Here is a 12,342-nt window from a genome sequence, read left to right on the forward strand (position 1 = left end):
AACATTTCATCTGTTTCCCTCTAATCGATCGTTGTCGATCATTCAACGTTTTAATACTTTAATGTCAAAACCATACACCTTTTCAAAACTTTACATGAACATGCTTAATGAAGAATTTCAGTTTACCAACGTAGTCCTCAATCTTGGCAGAGGGTATAGTATAATTCAAATTTTATTCGGAATCCATACCAAGTGGATTCTTTTTTATAATTTCGTAATTTAATACATGACCATCTGTGCCCAAACTACAATAAATAACTATTTTTTTCTTTATAATTTTACTTTAATTTTCGTTGAAATACTTAAAACATGTATATAAATTATGAGACGAAATCCAAGTTTACCCAATACGAAACTCCATTATTCTTAAAATATTTATAGTCTAAGCGTCTCAACAAATTCTGAACCTGTGATTAACCATCTTTGAAGCACAAAACTTCATTTACCGGTATTTGATAGTGCACAATTTTCAAATCAAAGGGCGTGTAATGTTGTTTTTTCAAATCAAGAGTTATAAAGAAATATTAACACAAAGCGAAACGTTGCATAATAAAGTTCTTTAAGTGCGTTGCATAATTATTTGTCGAAGGAGTGCAGAAATTTAAAACGGACATTTAATATTCTATATCAGTGAGTCAGTCAGAAGAAAGAAAAAAAAAGGAGATTTTCAAAATCAAATGTTCCAAAGACCACTGCACATAAGTTTCTCAGTTTTCTTATAGCTCATAATACTAATTTCCATTTATATACCAAATCTCATTTCTTTTAAGTAGAAAGATACGACATATACTGATAGGAGTCAAAATACGCTGAACCGTTTCGTGTAGTACACAGTACTGCGTGAGTTCGGCTACGATTAGTGGAAGGCTCAAATTTGGCGACGCACTCGCCGACGACGCTTTTGACAAAATTGGGAAAAAATCCAAATTTTGCAACCTACTGTATTAGTATCAGTTATTAACTATACTGTATTCTGTAACAGAGTTTGTTGCTACCGTACCGTCGTGAACCCAGTTAAATTAACAAGACACGTTATCAAAATAAACAATTAATATCTAATCTGTATGCCTTTTCTGGCGTACCTTAGCCTTTATTAACAAAACTTAGGTTCCCTATATATAGATTATATCTATGAAAGCCCGACTGACATTTAAGATTTACAAAAAAAAATCATATAATCATTTTCATAGGTAGGTGTATTCTTAAAGTTCACTCTAAACCAATTAGGGATTTACTTTTTAAACATCTGACTATAACCAAATGTTCAGATTTACTACAAAATTGCCTTGCCAAATTTCTTTTATTACACACTTCTTCACAGAATATGCATTTATTTTAAGTAAACTTCTCAGTTTACCACGTTATTGTTAATTTGAGAATAGAATAAAGTTTATTCACAAAATTTAACTATATCTTTTTCAGAGGGTATTAATATTACATAGAGTTATTAGATATGTAATAATTACTGGTATGCACCACTGTACTATATATATTATATATTGTAATTGAGCCTCCAATAATAGCAACAATAATAGTATTTAATAAATTATATCCTGTTTTCGACATATTAGTCTCAATCAATCCATTTTCTTAATTTAAACGCGTTTGCACTTACATCAAAGACATTTATCTACCCCCATTTTTACTAATTCTTCAAGATTAAAAAATAATGTTTTAACTCACGGTTTTTAGTCCTGTGTCAAGTAAGGCCGTACTTACGTACGGATCACTGTCCATGATTGTGAACTGCACGATGCTGAACTGAAGAACGTGATCTGTACTTACGGTTTCTAGGCACTGCGAGGATCCGTTAAACACTTCTTATGAAAGAAACACAGTTAGTACATACTCATTCAATAACCTTTTGCCATTTTAACTATTCCAGGTTAGAATATATAATCAAATATGAATACAAAGCATGTTTATTTATACGAAACATATTCACCTAACCAAGCTTATCACACTAGTCTAATATCGGTTATACCATACATAAACATTTACAGATTTTACCTCATTTCTACTTGATTACTTTTACACAATACTAGTAGTATTTTAAAATAATAACCACCATATTTACCTTTAACACATCAATTACTTATCTTACATAGTTTCCTCTTACTTACAAGCTGTCTGCGATACGACTACAAACCGACTAAACGAGCCAATTTTTTTTTTTTTTTTTTTGGCGCCCGGATGTTAGGTGGAAAAAGGGCTGACCCTCTACGGAGAGGGAGGAGGAAAAAATGCATCCAAGCACTTACAGGCCGCGACGGCCGGTGCCTGCGTCGTGTGGGACTGACTGAAAGGTCCTCCTGAAGGAAGGACCATCCCACTAAAAACTCCTTTATAGGCATTCGTCCGAGGGGACCGTACAACCGACATCGGATACCTCGACGACCTCTCGTTGTGGAACGAGAGGCGCTAGCGGCGCTCCCTAGAGAGCGACCGCTGGATAGATGACACTGAAGGTGTCAACGTACCATGAATAAGACTAGAATCGTCGGGAAGACGATTCTCTATGGAGAGTTGTACGCCCCTGTGGGCGGCCAGAAGATTCTCCACATCCGTGGAGAGTTTGTTAGGAGCGTCGGTCAAGATATTTCTTGGCCGACGGCAGTTGTGACGGGTAGGAAGAGGGGCAGCATAGTCCGCTGCACCCTTGATAAGTGGGTTGGAATGATTTTCTGAGCGGTCGAAGAACGCTTCAGAGAATTGTTTAAGGACTTGTTGTATTGGAGCGAGTTCCAGGTCGCGGTGGAGGTCGGCGTTCCTGACATACCAGGGGGCATTAAGTGCCCGACGACAAAAAAGATTTTGTATGACCTGGAGTTTATCTAGGATGGTGGGATTCGCGTGAGCGAAGACTGGAGAGGCGTATGTTAACACCGGTCGAATGCAAACCTTATACAGCGTTCGCTTATTCCTGGCTGACAACTTGCTGTGTCTGCCAATCATGGCGTTGAGGCGGCTCATGTAAGAGCGGGCGGTATGGGTGACCTTAGAGACGTGGGGTCTAAAGGTGAGGCCCGGGTCAAGGGTAACTCCTAGGTATTTTACTGTGGGCCTCCATGGAATGGGGGCCCCAAGTAATTTGACGGAGGGCAGGTTGTTTAAGCGCCTGCGTTTGTGGTCGAAGCGCATTGCGGAGCTTTTCTCCGCATTGACTTCGATGCGCCATTTCCTAAACCAATTTCCTAACTCGTTGACCGAGCGTTGGAGTTTGGCGAGGACAGATGACTCCTTTTGCCCTTGGATGTAAAGGGCGGTGTCATCGGCGAAGAGTGATAGCTGCACCCCATTTTTGGGGATAGGAATATCGTTGGAGTACGATATGAATAATGTGGGAGCGAGCACTGAGCCTTGAGGGACTCCGGCTGTTATGGGGCATGGTGAAGAGAGGACACCTTCGTGCCTGTAGCGGAAGGTTCTGTCCTGAAGGTAGGAAGCCACGATGCGGACTAGGCGATCAGGAAGACCAGATTGGTATAGCTTGTATACCAGTCCTCCATGCCAGACTTTGTCAAAAGCCTTGGCGACGTCGAAGAAGACTGCTAGTGTCTTGTTATGTCTTGGATAAAACCCGCTTGTGATGTACTCGACAATGCGGTGGACTTGTTGGGGGCACGAGTGCTGGTGGCGAAAGCCAAATTGGTGAGGAATGATGAGTGGGGGAGCATCTATTGGGAAGAGGTGCCCTCTTATGTGAACGAGGATCACCCGTTCGAAAACCTTGCCCATTGCATTGAGGAGGCTAATGGGGCGGTGGTTGGAGGGAATATGTTTCGGTTTCCCAGGCTTGGGAATACCGATAACTGTTGCTGTCTTCCAGGCTGTTGGAAAGAAGCTGAGATCGAGGCAGGCATTGAAGATAATGACCAGAAGGGTCAGTACCTGCTCGGGGAAGTGTTTAAGCGCCAGGTTGGAGATACCATCCGAACCTGGGGCTTTACGAGGTTTCAAACCGCGGATGACGGTCCGGACCTCGTCTGTAGTGATTTTAATGGGAGCAGAGGTGACAGGGAGAGAGATCTTTTTAAGGACCTCCTCCTCCACCTTGTTAATGTGGATAGGGTCGCACGGTTGAGTGCTGGGGGAGCACTGCGCAGCGATGCTATCTGCGAAGCATTCGGCCTTCTCGGTGTCCTCGAAGGCTATGCTGCCGTCGGGACGCGTGAGAGGGGGAGTGCTAGAAAAGGCTTCGGTACGAAATCGTCTAGTGATTTTGTAGAGTGCCTCATGAGAAGGTTGGATATCCTCCATGAGAGAGTTCCAGTTGGAGTCCCTCAGTTCGGCTAGCCGGGATCTGACTTTCCTTTGGAGGGCGTTAGCGCGCCTCCTAAGGACAGGGGTGGGATACTTAGCGGCCCATCTGAGGGCTGCGTTCTTAGTTTGGATTAGCTTCCTGACCTCGCGAGGTAGTTTGCGGTTTTGGACCTCTACCACCTTCGCGTTGTCATGAAGCGAAGTCTGAACTAGCTGGGTGAGTGAGTTGACCGAACTGTCTATTTTGTCCGTGCTAACAAGGTAGCCTGGGGGAATAGCATACGGTGAATCGGGGGCCTCTATGGCCGAGGTGAGAGATTTCTCGTACCCTTCCCAGTTAGTGAAGGTTTTCGAGGAAGTATGGGGAGTTGGATCATAGGGACCTAACTGGAGAGAGACTGGACGATGGTCTGAGCCCAGATCGTCCAATGTTTCGATCGCTCTTGTATTGAGCGCGACGCCTTTGAGTAGGGCGAAATCCAGCACGTCGGGTTCTTGGTCTTCCCGATCGGGGTAGTGGGTTGGCGCTATTGGAGAGAAGATATCAAAGTCCAGTGCGCGGGAAATGGTTAGGAGTTTCTTACCGTTGGTATTAGTCAGACGACTGTTCCAAACGGTATGTTTACAATTGAAATCTCCAAATAGTACGACAGAGTCTCCGAGCGAGAGGAGGGCCTCCAAGTCGCTTTGGAGAGGGGCTTTATGGGCGGGGAGATAAATTGAGGCTATGATCAGGGACGGGTGTCCTGTCATGCCTAATTTGCATACGGTGGCTTCCATATTGGTGAGCTTGGGTGTTTCCAGAGGGGTGCAATGGAAGGATCTCTTGTAGTAGATGGCAGTGCCTCCGCCACGACGGTCGTCGGCTCTGTCATTGCGTACAAGTGCGTAAGAGGGGAGACTTATGCCTTTAAGGGAGGGCTTGAGGAAGGTTTCCTGAACAAGCAACAGGTCGATATCCCTGTTGCGGACGAACTCTTTGAGTTCGGGAATGCAAGGCTTTAGACCTCGTGCATTGAAGGAGATAAGCGAGACGCCTTTAGGTTTTGACGACCGGGACGAAGGGGTTGAGTATGAACGTTACTCATTGGATAGATTTGAACAACGCTAAGTGTTCGGAGTAGATAGCGATGCGTTCCGCCTGGCTGGCGTTACGCATCTTTTGGGAGACGAGTTTGATCTCGTCGAGGTCCACGCCCTTAACGCAGTCGACAAGGAACATGATATGTTCCCTTACCGATGCATCTTGGGTGGGACGGGGAGTGGGAGTGGCCTTAGGGGCCGGGGTTGGTGGGGCGGTCGCGGGTGCGACTTTCCTCCAACTCATGGGAGCGGTTGGGGTTTTGGAGGCCCCTAACCGCGGGAAATTGGTCGAATTGACCGGAGGTGGGCCTACTTTGGAGGGCTGCTTTTTGGCAACCTTCTTTTGAGCGGGACGGGGGGCTTTCGGGCAACCACGGTAGTTAGCCGGGTGACCGGAAGTGGTGCACAACACGCAGGCAGGAGGGGACTCGTCTTCACGAGTCCTCTTGCACTCCCGTGTGGCGTGGGGTTCGAGGCACTTGACGCACCTTGGGGGGGCAGTGTAGTTCGCCGCTGCATGGCCGTAAAGCTGGCAGCGGTGGCACTGGGCAGGGTAACCACGCTTGTTAGGTGGTTCCACCTTGATTTGAGAAAGGCCACAGATTGTGAGCTCCTTCTCTTTGAAGATGTCCTTGGAGGACGGGGTCTTGGACAGTATGGCCAGGGCTAGTGGGTATTTTATCCCGTTGCGGTTGTACAGCTTGTGTACACCTTCCACGGGGAAACCTTGGTTGACGAGATCCGTTTGGATGTCGTCGGTGGGAAGTTCATAGGGGAGACCCCTAAGGACCGCTTTGATTTTGCGGTCCTCTTCCAGTGCGTACGTGTGGTACGGGAGTTGTAAATGAGTTAGGAGCCTAATGAGGCTCCTGAAGTCCTCGGTGGTGGGGCATGATACGCGAATAGAATCGCGAAGGTTATGTGCCTTAGTGTAGTGGATTTTTCGTTCCACTAGGGTTTTGGAGAAGTCGGACCATTTCGACTTATCCCTGAAGAAAATGTGTGGAGGCGGTTTGCACTTGGCAAGTGCCGGTTCGCAGCGCGTGGCTGGCTTGGGGGGCTTAGCCGCGGGGGATGAGCTCTGGGGCTCGGTGGAGGCTTTTGGCACGGGGGCCAGAGTGGAGGCTTTTGGCACGGGGGCCAGAGCGGGGGCCGCTGGGGCTGGGGTGGCTTCAATAGAGGCCTCGGAAGAAGTCTCACTTGTCGCCTTAGCGACGCGTTTGACTGGACGTTTCTTTGTCTTCTTCGACTTGACGGGGGTGAAACCCTGGTCGTCGTGCAATGCAATTACCCCTAAGGGAAAGTAACTGCTACCGTCACCCTTGGGATAGCCCAAGTGCAGTGGGATCGGGTCTGCCGGTTTCTCTCAGGCCGAGAGGTCTGAGAAGCGCACCGGGTCAACGCTAGCTGGTTTCGTTGGCACCGTTAGGTATCCACCAACTCAAATGCGTCGGGACGTGAGTTTTGTTTATTCCCAATAAATTGGCAATAAACAAAGCACGGACCGCTACCGATAAAATCGAGTAGTCGAGAACCGGCCGAAAGGCCAGACAAAAATCTGGGTTAGGAAACACTTAGAGCGCGAGCAGGCGGGGCTGCTCGGTCTGGCGTTCAAACGCAGAGCGTGTAAACGAGCCAAAGTTAACACAAACTTTTATAGGGATTTTAGATGCATACTACCCGCAATATAAGGGTATTTTATTATCAAACTACCTATTTTAATATTTATTCTTCAATCATTGCTGTTAAGACGACAACATATTAATATAGACTTTAGTATGTTATCACTAAAAAGGGTGAAAACACCATTTTAACAAAAAAACATCGGTTGTCTGTAAAGTCGGTTTACTGACGATAGTTGAACGTGACAACGTCATAAGAAAATTATTATTTTCAATTATCGTTGCTATAAACAATTGACATCACATTCACTTTTCGCTGCACTTCATACTTGACGAAAACATGTAAATGATAGAAATACTATTAATAAAGACGTAGATAAGTCATACACGTTCGAAATTTGGCACATGATTTTCGGGTTAATTGGCCTATGACAACTTAGTCAAGGGACGCGCGCCTCTCAGAATGGTTGTTTCTATGTCAAAATGTCTGTGTTGAAAAACAATTAAAAATGCAGTCTTGTGTCATGAGATTTTGCACGAACTACAGCGGAAAAATTACCAAAGGTGGTGGTGGAATCACTTATTATTTGTAAGTATTTCAATTTCAAGAAGTTATTATCAATTTTTAAATAATACAAATTAAATTTTAATGTAAGTAAATGTCACATATGTCATAGATAATAGAGAAAAAAATAGGTGCCCAAATTACTAAGTGTAAAAAAGAAGTATTATGAATTATGGGTATCCATGTATCATAGATTAAATTAACAAATGGTCCAGAAGGTACATTATTGACACCGTACCGTCTGTACCGTAAGAAACTACACAAATTATTTACTAATTTGAAAGTATTATTATATTTATTAATTTGATATTTAAGTCGATATTTTGTTTAATACTGTTTCTGTGTAGTGTTTGTATTTTTGTGCATGTTTTAGGTTCCCATCAAATGAAATAGGGCGACTAAAGTGGTTGGATATTGTTCGCAAGCAAACAAGGGAAAACCATTGGCGTCCAAATTATTGGAGTCGGATTTGCTCTGAACATTTCATAGACGATGATAATTAAATCTTACGAAAAAAGAATATTTTTTTTTATTTACCTGCATTCAAAAATTCATACTAAGGTAAAGTTACCTAATGCCGAGGGATTCTGAAATTGGCACCAAATTCCGTGGTATTTACAAAAACGGCTTTTATAAACTATTTACGAACTCATTTTTACTGAAAGGTTTGTTATTTAATAAATAATTTATCGCTCTATTGTCATATGGCTATCGTAATAGTATTATGTGTATGTTTTTTTAAATAATCGCATAGTTTTGCATGAGTGCCTACATCAAACGTATGCTTCATACATTTTCGGCATTTTGCAGGTGAATGTCACGATTTCTCAAATAGTGATTTTTTCAATAAATTTGCATGTGTGTGACAGTGCTTCGATGAAAACATTATATTTGTTCATTAAGGGAACATAAGAAAAAGAAATATTGGGATAAACGTTATAATTCAAAAACTTGGTACATAAAACAATATAAATTAATATGGAGACGTAGGCGATCGAATTCCGAGTGCGCGCGCGCCGGTAGTGGGGCGGTCGGCGGGGACCTCAGACACCTCCCTCTTCTCCGACCCTACCTATTCCGATAACATTTTTGATAGTTGAGGTTAATGGAATTAAATTTAATTGCTCCTTTAAAGCCTCTGTGACGAAAGAAGACTGGCTTCCGCTGTCCAATAATGCCTTAGTCGTGAGCGATTTATTGGTTATTGGATTTATAATTTCAACCAAGGCAGTACATAATAGTGTCTCAGAGGATGAAACAGCTGACATTGAAACAGGTTCAGAGTCTGTGTTGACAGTGTCAGGTTCCGTGGGCTTATGTAATTGGGTGTTATGACGTTTTTTACAAATTCTACATTTACCTAGTAGCCTGCATGCACCTTGAGGATGGCCTTGTCGCAAACAATTTGTACATAATTTTAATTTAGATACAACAGCTTAGGTCATTTATCACCTTCAGAGGAAGACCGACCTGAGACCTCCTACTTTGTTCCGCATCACCCAGTCGTCCGCGAGGATAATGAGTCCACGCGTCTTCGCGTAGTGTTTGACGCCTCTGCACGTACCGCATCTGGTTTGTCTATAAACGACATTCAATTGATAGGGCCTACTGTTCAAGATTCTCTTTTCAATATCCTCATTCGATTTCGTCAACATCGTTATGTGCTGTCGGCGGATATTGAAAAAATGTACCGCCAGGTATTGGTAGATGAGTCTGACCGAAATATGCAGTTGATTCTATGGCGTGACGCGGAAGATAAGGCACTCCAAACTCTCAGGCTTAATACGGTTACCTACGGCTTTGCTAGCGCCAGCTATCTTGCCACTAAATGTCTCTGGCAAGTCGGTGAAGAATGTAGTGATTTAATAAAAACCATTATACAGCAAGATATTTACGTCGATGACCTGCTAACTTCACACGATGACGAAAGTCAGCTTCGTTTTATTCAGCAGTCAACGTCAGCGAATCTCCTTAAAGCGGGTTTCAATTTAAGGAAATATCGTTCGAATTTACCTTCTTTAATACCTCCAGATGTAACGCAGTCTTCTGGTAACTTGACATTTAGTCATTCAACTAATACGTTGGGATTAGATTGGAATCCGTCTTCAGACAGCTTGCATTTTCCAATAGGCGAAGACCACACCTCTGTGGTTACTAAGCGAGGTATCCTTTCTTCTACTTTCAGAATCTTCGATCCCCTGGGCCTCTTATCCTTGTGCACTATCGTTCCCAAAATTTTAATTCAGACCTTATGGTCTCTGAAATTCGATTGGGACGACCCTGCACCTGAAGAGATCGCCAAGACATGGAAAACCTTCACTGAAGGTCTTAAATATATCTCTGACTTATATGTGCCTAGGTGGGTATCTGTTGAAGACCCGATGTCCGTTGAAATGCATTGTTTTTGTGATGCTTCGCAACGCGCTTATGGAGCCTGCTTATACCTTCGGTCCATAGACAAGGCGGGCCGAGTACATGTCCATCTTCTATGTGCTAAGTCACGCGTTGCTCCTGCGTCAAATCCTACCACTATACCTCGTCTTGAGCTCTCAGGTGCTTTGCTTGCAGCTGAAATGAGCTGTTCAGTGACACAAGCTTTGCGTCGTAAGATATCACGGCATGTGTACTGGACCGACTCTAGTATCGTTCTCAGTTGGCTACGTGTCGGTTCAAATAATTTAAAAACATTTGTTGCTAATAGAGTGGCCTCAATCAGAGAATTGACCGACATCGATTCTTGGAGACATGTCCCCACAGAACACAACCCTGCTGACCTACTATCCCGTGGGGTCAATCCCCAAGAAGTCGCCAGTTGTGCAATGTGGTGGCATGGACCCAGTTTCTTGTTATTGCCAGAGTCTGATTGGTTTAATCTACAACCACAAAATAATGATGATTTACCTGAAATGAAGACAATTGCTTGCACTACTGTTAATACAATCAATACGTCATCTCAAATAAATAAATTTTCCAACATTAAACAATTAAAACACATTTTTGCATATACACATAGATTTATTCATAATTGTAGAAATCCTAAAAATAAACATACAGGTCCGTTGACTACTCATGAAATTAATAAAGCTTTGAATTCATTAATCCGTATTTCCCAGGTAGAGTCATTCCCCAAAGAATACGACATTTTGTCTAACGGCAAATCATTAAACTCTAAGACCCATATTGCTGCGCTCAACCCCATTTTTTCATGAAGGGGTCATTAGAGTAGGCGGTCGAATACAAGCCTCTGAATATAGTTTCGATATGAAACACCCCATATTGTTGAGATCCAAACATCATTTTACCCATCTTCTATTCCAACATGAACACCGAAAGCTTCTGCATGTCGGGCCTCAAACGCTGCTAGCCTCTATCAGATCCAGATTTTGGCCTATCGGTGGAAGAAACTTGGCTCGTCGTACTGCGCGTAATTGTAACGTATGTAGGCGTTTCCAAGGTAAAACAATGCAAAATATAATGGGCAATTTACCTACCGACAGACTCGTACCCGACTTCCCATTTATCACTGTGGGAACTGATTTCGCCGGTCCATTTATGATCACGGATCGCAAGGGTCGTGGTTGTAAAATTACGAAATGTTATCGATGCATTTTTATATGTTTTAGGTATAAGTGCGTTCATTTAGAAGCAGTAAGCGAGCTTTCAAAAGATGCCTTTATTTTAAGTTTAAAACGCTTTATTGCTAGGAGAGGGCTCCCTAATAAAATATATTGTGACAATGGTGGAAACTTTGTTGCAGCTTCTAAAGAAATAAAGGAATTCTTCACCTCTAACCAGGATTCCATTCTTAAGTTTGCCGCTAGCGAGGGCGTCAAATTTCGTTTTTCACCCGCATACGCTCCTCACTTCAATGGCTTGATGGAGGCCTGTGTGAAATCGGCTAAATTCCATTTAGTTAGAATATTAGGAACTGCACACCTTACTTTTGAGGAATTGTCTTCCCTGTTCGCCCAAATAGAAAGCATCCTCAATAGCCGCCCCCTTTGTCCATTAAGTTCCTCCCCTTCTGATCTTTATCCCTTAACCCCGGGCCATTTTTTAATTGGTAGACCCCTTCAGGCGCTGCCATCTCCGTGTCTACAAGACGCTAATGCTACCCGTCTTGACAGGTTCCGACGTCTCGATCAAATAAGGCAGATCTTCTGGAAGCGCTGGAGCCACGAATACATCGCCGAGCTACAGACGCGAGCAAAGTGGCGTGCTAAGTCTGAAGAATCATTACAAATAGGAGACTTGGTCATCATAAAGGAGGACAACACCCCACCCTTGTATTGGCGCCTTGGGCGGATCGAAAGGTTGTTCCCAGGAATGATGGGATAACTCGCGTCGCTGATATTTTTACAGCCAGAGGGACTGTACGACGCGCCTTAAATCGAATTTGTATGCTGCCCAAGCCTGACGAGGAAGCACAACTGGAAAGCTGCTCAGCTTTCCAGGGCCGGGAGCATGTTGCCGCTATTAACACCGCGCCAACACACCGCGGGGTCGGAGAAGAGGGAGGTGTCTGAGGTCCCCGCCGACCGCCCCACTACCGGCGCGCGCGGTGTGTTGGCGCGGTGTTAATAACGGCAACAATATTGATTATATATGGAATCGATAACATTTAAAAATTGTGCTTATTTCTTAACAGATAAGAGTAAAAATAAGTTTAAAAATGCAGCGGCATTAGGTGCCAAATATTTTGGGCTGTCCCTTAAACCTAGGTACACCATGGAATAGCAATTTCATACACTTGTTTTGACGTGACAACGTCTTATAATTCGATGGAGCCGGCTGCACGCACCAAAAAAC

General features: G+C 43.7%; 1 protein-coding gene across 1 annotated transcript; it reads left to right on the forward strand.

The window, feature by feature from the left end:
• The first annotated feature begins 10,278 nt into the window (after positions 1–10,278).
• On the forward strand, positions 10,279–11,871 carry LOC140757075 (uncharacterized). Its single transcript, XM_073092613.1, has 2 exons — positions 10,279–10,390; positions 11,291–11,871. Exons 1-2 carry the CDS (start codon positions 10,279–10,281, stop codon positions 11,869–11,871), a joined length of 693 nt encoding a protein of 230 aa, XP_072948714.1.
• Positions 11,872–12,342: the final 471 nt, after the last annotated feature.

Source organism: Epargyreus clarus, unplaced genomic scaffold (assembly GCF_041222505.1).
Source record: "Epargyreus clarus isolate Ecla_fem2 unplaced genomic scaffold, WU_Ecla_fem_2.2 ptg000039l, whole genome shotgun sequence".
Taxonomy (NCBI): Eukaryota; Metazoa; Arthropoda; class Insecta; order Lepidoptera; family Hesperiidae; genus Epargyreus; species Epargyreus clarus.